Source organism: Rhopilema esculentum, chromosome 10 (genome assembly GCF_057945365.1).
Source record: "Rhopilema esculentum isolate cy_ngs chromosome 10, ASM5794536v1, whole genome shotgun sequence".
Taxonomy (NCBI): Eukaryota; Metazoa; Cnidaria; class Scyphozoa; order Rhizostomeae; family Rhizostomatidae; genus Rhopilema; species Rhopilema esculentum.
Window position 1 is genome coordinate 7,490,398 of NC_142824.1, and position 14,549 is coordinate 7,504,946.

Below are 14,549 nucleotides of genomic sequence, written 5' to 3' on the forward strand. Positions count from 1 at the left end.
ATTTCTACTTTTTTAAAATACAGTGTTAAAACAGAATTCGACAATAGTTGATAGTTTAGTGGGAAGATACATCTAAATTTGCTTCAAAATAAGTTTGCTATTTGTGGTTTTTTGCCTGTATGATAATGCAAAAATTTTGAATAGACTTTACCTCATTTTTATTAAGGTTTCAAGACATCAAAAACGACAATCTCAAATTGAAGTTCTGAATGGAACGCCTTATTATCCAACTGAGGAGGTATGTATTTCAACATTTTATTCGTCGCAAAGATTTTTGCGAATGATTGCAAAAAAGTGTTTGGAAATATTAAGTATTATTTTTAAAAGCTGCCGTGTTCTGATTCAATCTTGGCTCTCTTCATCATCTTGGCAGGAAGAGATTCGAGGAATTCGTGACCCACACCGAGTTACTCAAGCAATGTTTCTCAATCTTTTTTAAATATATCAATCTATTTCTTGGCAATTTGAATAACATCATTTTTAAATGAGAATATAGTCCGAAGGAGTTTGTGAGATTGCTTTCTTCCAGATTATTTAAGATTTAGATTCTAGCTGTGGTCTTTTCAAATACAACAGCTATACAAAAAGACTAAATTTTGTTGATGATTTAATGGGAATCTCCATTTTAGACTTGTCTCAAGTTAAATGGTACCTACTAAGTCTTGATCGTTATTTTTTATCAATCTTATTATTCTTAATAATCGTATTTTCTCTCAAAGATTCTTTGGGATGAAAACATCGTTCCTTCGGAGTATTATTCTGGCAACGGTGAGTTTATATTTGATTAAAGAGCTAGGCGAATTAATAATAACTACAAAAGTAATTTTATCTGCAGTTGTTCCCATTGTAAAACTATTTAATTCTTGATGGTCTGTGCAGAGGTTGTTAAGATGAAATATTGTAATAGACAATAGAGTTTTATTACAGATATTTTTGCTTTTTTCTTTATTTTCTCAAGCAGAGTTTCTTTTGTTTTTTTTGTCAAAAGACAACACTTTCAGATATGGGCCATTTCCCCACACTTAACTATGTTAGTACCCCTCTTTTCCTTGGTACAATTGCTCTTCCGGTTATTGTCCCTCTACACTCGGATGTTTTTGCATAGAAAAGAGAGGAGGAAGGTCTTCTCTTGTAAAAATGTCGAAAAATCCACTTCGCTGCCCCGTCGCTTAAAAAGCCAAATTTCAACCAGTTATGATTTCTATTTTATTTATTTCGAGCGATTCATTTGATATTGTTTTTGTCCTTTTACTTATGACGAAACTTCACTTCGTTGTTGTAGAATGCCTCGCTTTGCCAAAGCTGAATCTGCAGTTTCTAACTCTTCATGACTACCTTTTACGGAATCACAATCTTTTTCAATTGGAATCGACATGTAAGATTACGGTTTTATCATTTTTTCGCTACCATATTTCTTTTATCGAAATTCGCGAAATTTTCAATATATTTAAATGATTAAATTACAATTAATTTACAAATTTTACAATTATAGACGAAATTCGAGAGGATATAGCTGATGCAGTTAGCAGATTAAGGCCATGGTAAGATTTATGGAAAGGGTTTTTTCCGCCCTTTTCATTCAATATTAACTTTAATGTATGTGGTATTTGGTAGCCCATTAGTTGAAGTTACATGACAAATAAGTTCTGAAAACTATTTACATGACTAAGTGGTTATTTTAATCTAAATTTGTTTAACGCTAAGAAAAATAAAGTTCTAAAAAAGCGGAATATCAAAATTTAAATCAAAAGTCGGAATTTGATAATATGACAGTTGAATTAAATGATCTTAAAATTTCTGTTTAATAGACACCCCCCGTTAATTTTCTGGATTTTTTTAGACATCCCGCTCTTTATTTAAGCCTTTTTATAATGACTTCGTGTACCAGCCCCCCATTTTTTAATTTAACCACGACCTTCACGTTAATCTCAACCCCCTGTTTATTCCCGGCCACAGAATAACCTTCAAAGCATTTCCATTTAGGAAAAACGAAGTTGGTAAAACAGAGTTTGGTGGATGGGCCAGAATGGCAAAGGTAAAAATTAAATTTTGTAAGCAGGCAGGGCTACCTTAAGAATAACAGATTTCTAATGACAGAAATTGTGGGAAGAAAATGAAGTAAATCTTTCCTGACGAAAGTAAAGAACGACATTGTAGGAAGAGGACGTTAGCAGCGGTAGATTGTTCTTAGACAAGGTTGCCAGATAGGATTTACCAAAAGAGGCCAGACGGGCAGGCAAGTCACGCCAAAATGCTCATACTGTTCATGTATTTACGCGTGCGTCTTTTAAATAAAAAACTTTTCTTTTTAAAAAAATCCTTTGCTGATAGTTAGAATCTATATTTTCGTGTGACCTATAGGTGATAATATTTGACATTTGGGCGTAGAAAACTACTAATTACCTCATTAATGTAGTTATAACGCTTTCAATTTAGAAATTGTGCCGAACAGGCCAAAAAGGCCAAATTTAAGTAGTAGGCCACTGGCCAAAGACAAATTGTTCCAAGCATTTTAACTACGAAGAAAGCAAATCTGGCAACCCTGTTCTAGGCTGTGTCTGCATTCCACATCTTTTAAATTGCTTATAGCTGCAAGGTGGTATTTCTAGTTATTTCAGATCCAGTGTCTTGAACAAACAGAACATGAAATGTCTTGAAAGAAAGTTTCGTTGTCACATGCTCGACAACCTTGCTTAAAGGCACAATGTCCCGTTAGTCAACTACTCAGAGTCAACAAAAGGTTTTGCAGTGCGTTTATGATTGAAAAAAACATTGCGAACTAGCCTAACGTTGCCGATTAGATACGTAATAATGGTTTATAATGTAGTTAAACCAATTGGAAATTTAAATAGTTAGCAAAATGTGTCGGAACATAGTGCAATCAATACATACTGTATTGGTCATATTGAATTGCTTACTCAATTATTTTATAATTTTATTTTGTCATTACCCAATTCGTCCACAACTAAATCCCTTGAAATCATTTCATGGATCATACGGACTTTTGAAGCATTCAACTAGACAAACATCATAATTAATAAACAAAATACAATGAACGGATGGAAGGCTACTGTTTTATTATTTCAACATAATGAATTAATCAAAACAAAATCAATATATAAAGTTTCAAAATCTTCAGTATTAGCTGTGTACCGGCTCGTTTAACTTATGCAGAGCACTTAACACATCATCTTCACCGATTTTTGAAATTTACCGACATCTTCATTGGACAATTCGCTATCAAATCCATCTTTAAAGACAAATGCTTTACACAGCCATGCCATTAATTTCTGCCACAGTTTTTTTGACACGTTCTGGAGCGGATAATTATTTTCTAGATGACTTTGTTGAAGTCTTCTTAAAGAACCCGATTGTCTACGGAAATTTTTAATTGCCAAAACATAGGGTATTTGTTTATCTCTTATACCTGATCTAACCTGCTGTTTTCTTTCATCTTTTTCAGCCAATTACGGATTTCAGTGTCGTTCAAGTAGGTAAACGTTGTGAAGTACTTTTCTCAACGATGAAGTTTCATCGATTGTATCTGTTAGTTATCTTTGATGAATTCTTCCAAAAGCATTTTTCCTAACAAAAAGAAGTCGTGAGTTTCTCGAGGAAGTTGAAAGGCTTAGCTATCTGTCACTTTATGCAAAGTCTGTGACACATAAACCATGACAATATTTTTAAATCTATATATCATTTGATACAGTAAATTCCTCCAAAGAAGAGCAAACTTTTTGAAGATTTAGAATGTTCTGGGGTGTTATATCTAAGGTGCATACGGGCATTTTGAAGCCAAAAGCTGTCACATTAGGTTCTGAAATACATGTGTATTTATATGATAAATTGGTTTATGATGCTTAGAAATAGGGTTGATTGCAAATGACAACGGATGGCGTCAACAGGAAAATGTATCAAAAATTCAATGATAAAACTTCTCAGGTTAAATATGTTCTAATAAAGATAGAGCCTGCATGTTCATAATTTCGAAGGCTCTTTTTTACTGGGATTCAGACCTGCAAAAGTAAGATGCCCTCGAAGCGAGAGAGGTATTCAATATTGTGTGAGATCGGACTCTTTACGATTTGTCAATGAAAATTAGAAATTTGAGGCCACAAAGAAACAGCGCAGAACTTCTAGATATTACTGTGTAGTTATTTATCATCGTATAAAAAATTGTACAATAAATCGTTAAAAGGTGTCTCAGTTGTTCTCTTTGTACGATAAGGTCTCAATAGAAGATAATTTTCTTTCTATGAGATGGAACAATATTACTTCTCCTAATCTTTCCCTTTTCTTGACTATCAGAAGCTAATTCATGGTGTAATGGCCCATTTATGGCTTTATGAACACCCATGTTTGTTTGCTATGCAATTTTATATTCAATATCAAAGGGCTAACTTAAATTCAATTGAAATGCACAGCTGTACCGCTTTCTTTATTCCTCGTATGGTATAACTTCCAAATATAAGCAGCTGATCTTAAAATCTATCTGCTCTAGCCCGACAAGCGATGTTCTTTTTTCGGGCCCTTTTAAAATGATCCGGCTTAAGTATAGAAATTTGCATTGCATATTTAATGAGAAATTAAGTTGACATGAGTATTAAAGGCTGAGTGATGGGAATATAGATACCTGGATTCATGCTGTCTTGTTTATTAACCGTACTTTGACACTAGAATAGATTATGGCCTGTTTACGTCATAACTTTTTTTGGCCGCTTTGGTGTTCACCGGCCGCTTAAGGCTATTGCATATTATATTTCGGCATTTTGCTCTAAATCTTTACGTGATAAACACGAGCACCATAAAAATTAACTCGGTTTTTCACATCTAAGCAATCAAGTGCTACTGTCACGCATTTGTTGACAATGTTTTCACCTTTTTATATCAGATTTACCGCATCAACAAAACAATTGAATTTCAAGTTTACACTTCACCCTTTAAACGAGTATAATAAAACGAGCGAATAAAAAAACGAGTGAATGTATGAATGCATCGACAAATTGATAAATCAGTTAATTAATCAATGAGATGAATTCATCTAAGTTTATAATAAGAAGAATTTATCTTCCCCTATCTTGAAAATAGAACTTCTTTGCTTAAAGTCATAAATTTTTTTGAATTTTGCTCTTTAAGGTGGGGAAGCCAAATATAAGTGAAAGCCGGCCATCAGTTGTCAAAGCAGATGTGACTCTTACACTAAGCATGCAAAGGATGATTCGAAATGAATGGGAGGGTGAGTACTGCTTGGAACTACTGCTTCATAAATATAGTCTATATTTATCGTAAAAACTAAATTAAGCACCATCTCCCTGCCAATCTCGCACAAGAAAGACGGTAAAGATAAGTTTAAAACTTTGTAAGAAGATTGTGATGATTTCATGCGTATTATTTCTAGTTTCTGACAAGGCAGTAAATGTTTCTAGAGCAGTCCACCCTTCTTTAAGAATCCTTTGGTCCGGTTGGTGTGAATCTGAGAAGAAACTTCCATGCCTAAACAGTTCAGAAAGAGAAATGGCAGTTCGATTTGCAAATGGCAAATTTGGTTTTCGGTACTGTCATAAGAAACTTGAAGATATAGCCCGGCTACCAAAACAATACGTCAGTCTTTAAAAAGCGTCCACCTAAAATGGTCTTACGATTAGCGTCCCCTTAGGAACATTTGAGCAACCTTAAGAATATTTTAGGCCCCCCCCCCTTATGGCTCCATGGAAGCTTTTAAGAAAGATATACAGTTAACTTAGTATAGGCCACTGATGTTCAGCCAGGAATCATAACAATCCGAGTTTAAGACTATCAATTATTCAATACAAGAGAGGAAGTCGTATTTCCCTTTAAACTGCTACTTTCTCCAAGCATAGATCTCATTTATTTAAGAAATGAGAGCGACTTTATTAAAGATATTTTAATGCTATTTGTATTTCTTTGAAGCTTTGAGGAAGCATGACGTCGGGTTCCTAATTGGAATAGATGCTGTCAGAAAGACACCTTCTGTCAAATACGACAAAAAAATTCCATTCAAAGAGCAGGTATTATACCTACGAACCTCTCGTTTCTTACGATAGTCAACAAGATTCAGCCTTGTGGTAAAATTACAATTGTTAAGACCTATTTTTTATCATTCTATAGGGTTGCATTTTATTTGCTTCAAAAATTTTTTATCTAACTGATATTAAAACTGTATAGAAGTTTTACCACAATACCGGGAAACTAAATTTAGAGAAAGGATGATGTTATATTGATCCCCTGTTTTAAGCAACCAGTTTTCCTTCACTGACAGCGTGGCGTCTTTGACGACAGTATTTGTGAGTCCACCATTAGATATCCTGTAGCTATCATACGTCATTAAATTTCAACATGTTTGAATTTCAGTATAACGATAATTTCAAGTATGGACATGACGACTTCCTTCTGTAATTCAATTTGCAATGCGAGATCACAGTAATTCATTTTATATTGATCAAAGGAAAAGCTAAATGGCTGCAGATTTTTTTGACCATAAAAAATCGTTATTTTACGTCTGAATCCAAATTTGGTTCTTTTGTTTCCGTAGTGAACGTAGGTCACGAACATGTGGCTATGATTTGCAATATTATTAGCTGGTTTTCGATATTTTTGGAGTTTCACCTTCAATATAGACGTTTCACCTTTAATATCTTGCTGATAGACGTTTATCTCTTTTCTAGTTTGGAGTAAAGTTTATCAGAGGCTGTGAAATCGAGGGATTACTAGATGAAGATGGAAACGTTATTGAAGAAGGCAAATACTTTTTCAAGCATAGTATAATATAAATTTTCAAACTGAATGTCTTTGTTTTGGTAAAGACTGGGAACTTTTCAGTCTTCTAAATACATAAGGTTTTGTTCTCTTTTTGTTCTTACTAACTTGTGTGTTCATTTTGCAATGACTGGCTTATTTGATAGTTTTGTCGTAATTAGTCATGGAAAACTTTTACAGGCTAAAATGCAAGAAATTATCAGAATTGTGAATTTTTCTTAGGTGATTCTCTTTTTGCTTGCGTACAGAAGCAATTTATGTTTTCTACTAAATATTTTAGGGCCAGATGCAAAGCCACTGCCAAAGGGAGACGTTCGCACTTATCGTGTTTGGCTGGACACTAATCAATACAAAATTGATTTAGAGCGGACAGCAAAGGGAATGGAGGTTAGAATTTTTTTAATAGTTTTGTTCACTCACTTTTTGTTTCTCACAATTTGTTAAGACGTTTCAAATGAAATTGGCAGAAAAATAAGTACAAAAACTAAAGTACTCTTCAATTTTTCTTTTTAAGTATCAACTTTGGCACACTATCCTTCAATAAAATCTTTTTTCAGGACGTATATGAATCGTTCAACGTTTTCATGCGCAGAAAACCCAAGGAAAATAACTTCAAGGTTAGTAAAGAGCATTTCTCAGCGTTTTGACGTTTGAAGAATGTTTAGCCAGCTTAATGCTTTTGTCATGTTTACGAGATTGGTTTTCTGAAAGGCTCTTCAAAATGCTATTTTCAAAATGCTGCCAGCAATAATAAATTGTTTTAATATAAAAGTTGCCCAGCATTCAAAATGTAACTTTATACACATGTGTTGAAGAATTTACCCAATCGCCCTGCTTCATCAGTCCACAGTCATAGTTATATAATGGTCAGTGATATAATGGTCTCTAACGCAAATTGTGATTGAATTTTTAGGCCGTGTTGGAAACTATACGTGATTTAATGAACACAGAATGCCTTGTCCCGGAATGGATTCATGACGTATTCCTTGGATATGATGATCCTGCGGCTGCAAACCATTCAAGGTAATCAATTTTAAAAATTATAACTGGCAAAAATAAGAGCTTTTGGTGCCGTGACCGCAAGAATATATGCTGAAGATTCTACATACTTCCCTTTTTGGCCTAATATTTTCTTATTTGTGCAACGCACCTCGCGAATGACTTCACCAGAGATATACGATATTGTTTTTTTACTTATTTTCCTTGCAAAATTTAAAGGAAGAAGATTAAAAATCTTTTGGTGGTTGCAAACTTTTTCAGAGTTTTGTTGTGGCCTTTCGTTGCTCAACCCTTAAGAGCAATTTTCAGAAAATTGTCTAGCACGGTGGCCTTCCTTGTGCGAAAAAATATATATTTCATCATCAAAGTAGAGCATTTTTCATTTCAAAAGTCTCATATCGAACGTCATATGTTTGTCTTATCTGGGACGTCCTTTTTCTTGCAGATTGTCTTCTCAAATAAGCTCTCTAGATTTTTGTGATACATTCCTTAATTTCGAACATCTGAAGCAATGTTTCCCGGGCCGCAAAGTGCAGGTACGATTTAAATTAACTCAAAATTTCTTTACCTAGCGTTCTTAACCTAGGACAGCAAATTATTTGAAGAAGAAAAATCAAAGGCTTCAGTTATGATTTATACGGATGGTAGAAAATAAAGCATTTCTAACTGTTGTTCTTTAAGAAGAGTCTTTTTATTGATAGATAATTATGTAGTTTCAAATCACGCCTATTAATGTGTTATAAAAACGGATTTAGAACGTAAAAAAAGGATATTAAAACTTTTGACATCAATGTTTTCTTGGTAACCGATGTTTTAACAATAACCCATATAGACTTGCTCCTTTTAGATTTGCCTCTCATTTGATAGATATTTGACATAACCTTACGTTTCGAGAATCTTGAACTGGATTAAAAATTGAAACGGCTCTTAGGGCTGCAGTAGTAATTGTTTTTGTACTGAAGTAGTGAAGGTGCGTTGATGTGGATCTCTGTTAACTGAAACCTGCTAACCGAAACGATCGATTCTTATTTTGGTTTTTTTATTGCAGTGTTCAGCTGATGATCCCAAGTTAAGGATTCCTCCATTTCGGTAAGTTTAGCACAAGAGAACGTCAACTTGAGTGATAACGACTAAACTGACTTGCACTTCTTTAAGTTTTATCCCCTCATTTATATTATCGCTTTGACACCTCGATTGAAAATTAATATTTTAGTCTTTAAAGGTAAGATTCCAAAATGCACCAGCTTACAGAAAAATATGCTAATTTTTTTAGCCTGGCGTTTTCCCAGTCGAGTGAAAGAGGCAAAAGAAAAGCAGGCGAAGAATCTCCCGTGGAAAGTGAGGACGAGGTTATGGTTGAGCCGTATGTCATTCCAAACAGAGGCCCCTATCCATACAACAAGCCTAAAATGTAATTTCGCTTTGTTTACTTAAGATGACGTTTTCTACCATGTTACTTAAGGTGATATGGAATTAGTACTTTGTTTGATTGGAACTTTAGGTGCTGTAAGGTTCTTTAGCAAACCAGACATTACTTTTTTATTTTTTGTGTAGTGTATAGTGGAAATCGAGAAATTATATTTTGTTGTTCACGAAAGCTTTTCTATGGAAATTTTTTATTTGGCAATGCAGTTTAACCGTAAAAGGTTTGAATTTTATGATTTCATATCGGTTTGCTTTTAGGAATTCAGTCCCATTCACACCTACGCAAATTGAGGCAATACATTCAGGAATGCAGCCTGGATTGACAATGGTTTGTTGATTCACTTCCTCCAGAGTTGTTCTACCTGACTACAAATGTTGCATTCTTAAATGACTTTGTAAAGTTGGATTTTTACTAAACCAACTTGTGTTTTTGCCCAAAGCCTGAAGTTGGTGACAAAGGCTTTGAACTGCATTTGGAATCTAGCAGGCACGCTCTTTTGTTATCTTTGATAGGATATTTGATAGGGTTAGTGGTAATTTTGAAAGCAGAATTGCACGGTACTGTTTGAAAATGCCTATCTTATCTTGCTTGAAATCTATCTTCCTTTTTGATTGCTTCTGTTTTTTCGAATTTTATTCTCACAGCTAAATATGTTTTAGGTTGTTGCGCTCTAATGTGTAGAACGACATAGTCTAAGTTTCTACTAGACCTTTCGCGGTTGATACGTCATCAAGCGATTTGCAACAGTCCAGTATATGGTAACCTTCATTTATGTTTTTATATTGTTTCATCAATAACCATTATGTTTTATTTCAAACAGGTAGTTGGGCCACCTGGAACTGGAAAAACAGACGTGGCAGTGCAAATAATTTCGAATATCTATCACAATTTTCCAAGCCAAAGAACCCTGATCGTCACTCATTCGAATCAGGTATAGTCCAATGCCATTTGATTTCTTGAATGTTTATGTCAGACTTAAACTTATATCCATGAAAAGGCTGTTATATCGCCCAGTGACCTCATTTTTTGATGTATGTAATCACCGTAGTTATAAAGGAACCTACGTAAAATAACAGACAATAGAAAATATATAGAAGCAGAAGTGTATAGAAAAGATAAAGAAATTTATATGTATAGAAAAGTTAAAGGACATGAATAGGTGAAATTGGTGGCCTTCTTTGTTCCTATCTGTGCCCGCCTGACCAGGTACTGAGAGCATAAAAAGCCCTGAAATAAATCCAAGGAAAGCGATAATGCTACAGTCTATGCTACACGACAAACAGCTTAGCTCATCTGTAAGAATTTTACGACAGACCAAAATTGAATATTACCGAAAACCTAGATATATGGTTCCTTGCTGATGTTGGGGTTTAACTGTTTTGAACTGTACCAGGATAAACAAGAAGTGTACTGTTACAAATGAATCTATTTATGTTATGGAAAATCCTATGATATTTGATCGAAGTGAAATTTATATATATTATTCATTTATAAATATCGAAATACCTGTACCATTATTTACCAATACTTTAAATGTCGTGCTGAAAGTTGTCAACAAAGATACAGTGGAATCTGTTGCGTTTTTTTTCTAATACGTTTTTTATTTATATGTAGGCTCTAAATCAAATCTTTGAAAAGATCATGGCCTTAGATATTGATGAAAGACATCTACTCCGTCTTGGCCATGGAGAGGAAATGTTGGAAACGGAAAAGGATTTCAGTAGGTATGATGTATGTTTTTTATTGGAGGCTTTATCTTATCATTTCTTAGAGATTCTTTTCAAGAATTTGAAAATATGGTTAAGGTAAGTTGAAGGAGGACAAAAGTATTCTTCAAATACTTGAAATCTGTAAATCTGTTGTGCATTTTTTGAGGGTGGTTTATTAAAATTGCGTTTTTCAGCATTTATCAAACAATATTCTGTAATTTTCATACACTTTCATTTTATACCTTTTTAAACTTCATGAAGATTAATTGCAGTTTATCTTAATCGGGACAACTTCTTTTAGGTACGGAAGAGTAAACTATGTTCTGGCAAGACGGTTGGATTTGCTGAAGGAAGTTCAGAGGTTGCAGGTAAACTTTAACACTGTTTTCCACTATTCTTTAGTTTCATAGGATTATTAGGTTGACACTGGTTGAACCACATTTGTTCTTAGGTAAAAGTATTGAAATTTATTGATGATTTGCAGTTGTGATTATAGAATCGAAAAAATTTCTTAGTTGCATCTGAGAATAATCATCAAGTTTCTTTGTCTTTAACATTGTTGACAAAAAATATGATTGATATTACTTCTTCGTTGAACATAAATTGCTGTTATCTAAAATCATCAAAACTGCGACCTTCTATAGGAAAGCCTCGGTGTCACTGGAGACGTCTCGTATACATGTGAAACTGCTGGGCATTTCTATCTATACCAGGTAAAGCTACAGATCTATGCATTCTTGTAGTTTGAAATAATGCTGTTTACAGGTATAGAGTTTCAGAACCGTTTTAAAGAGGCAACATGCTTATTTTGTATTGCAAAAATCTATAGCCAGTGTCAAAGCAGTCTGGAAAGCTGTCTATGACACCTGAAATGATACATGTACAAGTTGCAGGAAGGGTTTGTTTTTTTTTATGTTTCCTTGCTTTTTTCTATAAAATACTAACCACTATAGAATACTGGTGCTTCTGTAGTAATGGTATGTTAAAACAAAGGCGAATATGAAATGCTACAAGGTTTTTCATTAACTACTTAAGTATTGCTATGGAAAATCTTCTATTAGACCAACAGATTTTGAATATAAAAGAAACTAGGATAAGAAAATTTCATTCAATCCATTATTAAATATGGTATCATTGTCTCTTCTGTATAATGTTTCAAAACAAATATTCTTTATATCCTGTCACCTTGTGTACAGGCATTTCTAGAGTAGATCTTCAGTGACGTCACTTGGTTTGTCATTGTTTCGATCCTTGCATTATGACACGAATAAATGGTTCTTTGCATTTTAGGTCATTTCAAGGTGGGAGGAATACCAAAGCAAATTAAAGAAAAGGGTATGTACATTTTTGTGCAATTTGTCATAAGCTTTATTATTTTATTGTCAAAATTTGGAAGTTTCCTTAAGTACTTTCCACCGTGACAAATGTGCCTACCCCAGTTGCATGTAAATTCCCAGAATCAGTAATTATTTGCAGCTTCTGCTATGGCTTTTATTTGAAAATAATTTACCATGTTAAATTTATACGTATGAATATTATCTTATCTTATCCGATGAAAAATTGTATTTTTTCTTTTCATATTACTATAGCTATCCCTATACAATGCTCAATATAAATGTTCCTTTGTTTTGCTCTGTGTGTGTGTTATACTAGTAACTGATCCCAAGAAAACAATGTCAGATAAGTAACACCTCTTGTCCATTTTGAATATTTTTATTTTACTCAACGTAACTTTTTGTAGAGCAAAGATCTCAACGCAATACGAGAAGAGTTTCCATTTGCTAAATTCTTTGAAAATGCACCACAGGTAAAGTACAAAAGCTGGAGCTCCTTAGGTTTTCCGAATATGTTCTGTCTAGCAGCTTTGGGCCCCAATCACCCTTTCTACGCTACCTGTCTAGATACAAGCCTTCCAAACTACTTTCATAACCAGGTAAACATAAACTAGCTAAGTAGACCCAATTCTAGGCTCAACAAAGAGTGGCTAAGTTTATTGGCTAGGCTTATTGGCTAGGCTTTTTGGCTAGGCTTTTTGGCTAGGCTCATTAGCTATGTTTATTTGCTAGGCTCGATGGTTAGGTTTTTTGGATAGTCTCATTGACCAGGCTCGGTGGCTAGGTTTATGGAATAAGCTCGTTATCTAGGTTCATTGGCTAGGCTCACTAGCTAGACTAGTTAAGTAGACTCACCTGTTAGGCTCATTTATTGACTAGGCTCGGTGTCTAGGCCCACTGGCTAGGTTCTGTGGTAGATAAGCTTCGTAACCTCGACGGTAAGGCTCCCTAGTGTTAACCAGCTCAAGGGCCCTTAAGGGCTGCCTTAGCCAACCTAGAACATAATATGTCCAATAACAGAAAATGACATTCTTACTGTGACATATGATGTTCCATTGCATATGCCATTAGTGAATTTTTCCCTTCTTTTTAGCCCATTTTCAAAGGAGGTTGTTACGAAGAGGACCTAGAAATTGCAGAGGTATAATTAAGTTTCTGGTTTCTTAAGTGTTTGTTTTTTCTTTAAACAAGCTCCTTGCAAAACAGATTATACTTGTTTTCAATAACCTTATTTCTAAAATACACCGTTATCCATTTTTATGCAAAAGTTTTGACAGTGGGTATTTGAATGTGGCAACATGGTAGCGGATTTTATATAAAAATTAGGGCCTCTTTATCTTAATGTAATACGTCTCAACTTAGTGACATAAAAGCGAAAAGCTAAAGTCATTGGATCACTCATATAACAATGAGCTAGAGCTGGTACCATTCCTTGATGACTTTTTCAAACCTATCTCTTTTTAATTTAGGGTTGCTTCAGACACTTAAAGAAAATCTTCACTGAACTAGAGGTGAGCTGAAAATTTGTATTAAAATTTTAACGTAACTTCGATGTTTTCCCGACAAATTGATATACTGGAGCAACGAAAAAGGCTCGAATCTAAGGATGATTTTGAATCACCTTTCGGTAAATTTGTTGAAATATGCTGTGATTTTCATCTCTGTTGAAAAACGAATTTAATTGTGTCTTGTTTTCAACATTTATTGATACATTCAACATTCAACACACATCACCTTAAAAACATGCATCAACAGCGAAATTTCACTCCTAAAGGAAGAATCACGAGTTGTTGTTTCCAACCTTGCCTTGAGAACTTTCTCTCTAACAGAAATTCCAAAACATTTCTTTTTAAATTTTTTGTTTATTTCAACTTACAGGAATATCGAGCATTCGAACTTCTTAGAAGTGGTAAGTACTTTTGAAACATATTACGCTTTTACACAAAATGAACCAGGAAATATCAAACTCCATGAATTCAAAAGACACAAATTAAAATATAAAGTATGCGATCGAACTAGAAATAAGATCTTAGTTATAGCTAGTAGCCTTTTGATTTGTTGGTCAATTCAGTTGCAACTCAAATCAAGATATCATTGAACCCCTTTATGGAGACAATTGGCTATCGAGCCTTTTTTCTTAAGTCGCCAGAGTCTTAGATATCGACTCCTCTCTTTTTTCTTGTACTTACAACGTTTAGAAAATTCCGATTGGAAACGCACAGTCGTAGTCTAAGAAACCCTTGAAAATCATAATCTTTGTCAGCTATTCCAGATCAACCGGGATTTTAAGCAAAAGAGAATGTG

At 34.1% G+C, this 14,549-nt stretch overlaps 1 protein-coding gene across 1 annotated transcript in view; it reads left to right on the top strand.

Moving 5' to 3' along the window:
• The window catches only part of LOC135685581 (RNA helicase aquarius), a 52,516-nt gene that overhangs the window by 14,729 nt on the left and 23,238 nt on the right, over positions 1-14,549 (top strand). Inside the window, exons 19-43 of the mRNA XM_089110430.1 lie at positions 167-238; positions 720-768; positions 1,283-1,375; positions 1,493-1,541; positions 1,984-2,035; positions 3,464-3,490; positions 5,137-5,236; positions 5,932-6,029; positions 6,687-6,759; positions 7,058-7,164; positions 7,335-7,394; positions 7,691-7,800; positions 8,222-8,312; positions 8,825-8,865; positions 9,050-9,187; positions 9,460-9,529; positions 10,023-10,133; positions 10,817-10,926; positions 11,213-11,279; positions 11,556-11,624; positions 12,202-12,246; positions 12,653-12,718; positions 13,339-13,386; positions 13,715-13,756; positions 14,124-14,154. Of these exons, the coding sequence (XP_088966556.1) occupies positions 167-238; positions 720-768; positions 1,283-1,375; positions 1,493-1,541; positions 1,984-2,035; positions 3,464-3,490; positions 5,137-5,236; positions 5,932-6,029; positions 6,687-6,759; positions 7,058-7,164; positions 7,335-7,394; positions 7,691-7,800; positions 8,222-8,312; positions 8,825-8,865; positions 9,050-9,187; positions 9,460-9,529; positions 10,023-10,133; positions 10,817-10,926; positions 11,213-11,279; positions 11,556-11,624; positions 12,202-12,246; positions 12,653-12,718; positions 13,339-13,386; positions 13,715-13,756; positions 14,124-14,154 (1,819 nt within the window). The remainder of the gene's footprint in view (positions 1-166; positions 239-719; positions 769-1,282; positions 1,376-1,492; positions 1,542-1,983; positions 2,036-3,463; positions 3,491-5,136; positions 5,237-5,931; positions 6,030-6,686; positions 6,760-7,057; positions 7,165-7,334; positions 7,395-7,690; positions 7,801-8,221; positions 8,313-8,824; positions 8,866-9,049; positions 9,188-9,459; positions 9,530-10,022; positions 10,134-10,816; positions 10,927-11,212; positions 11,280-11,555; positions 11,625-12,201; positions 12,247-12,652; positions 12,719-13,338; positions 13,387-13,714; positions 13,757-14,123; positions 14,155-14,549) is intronic.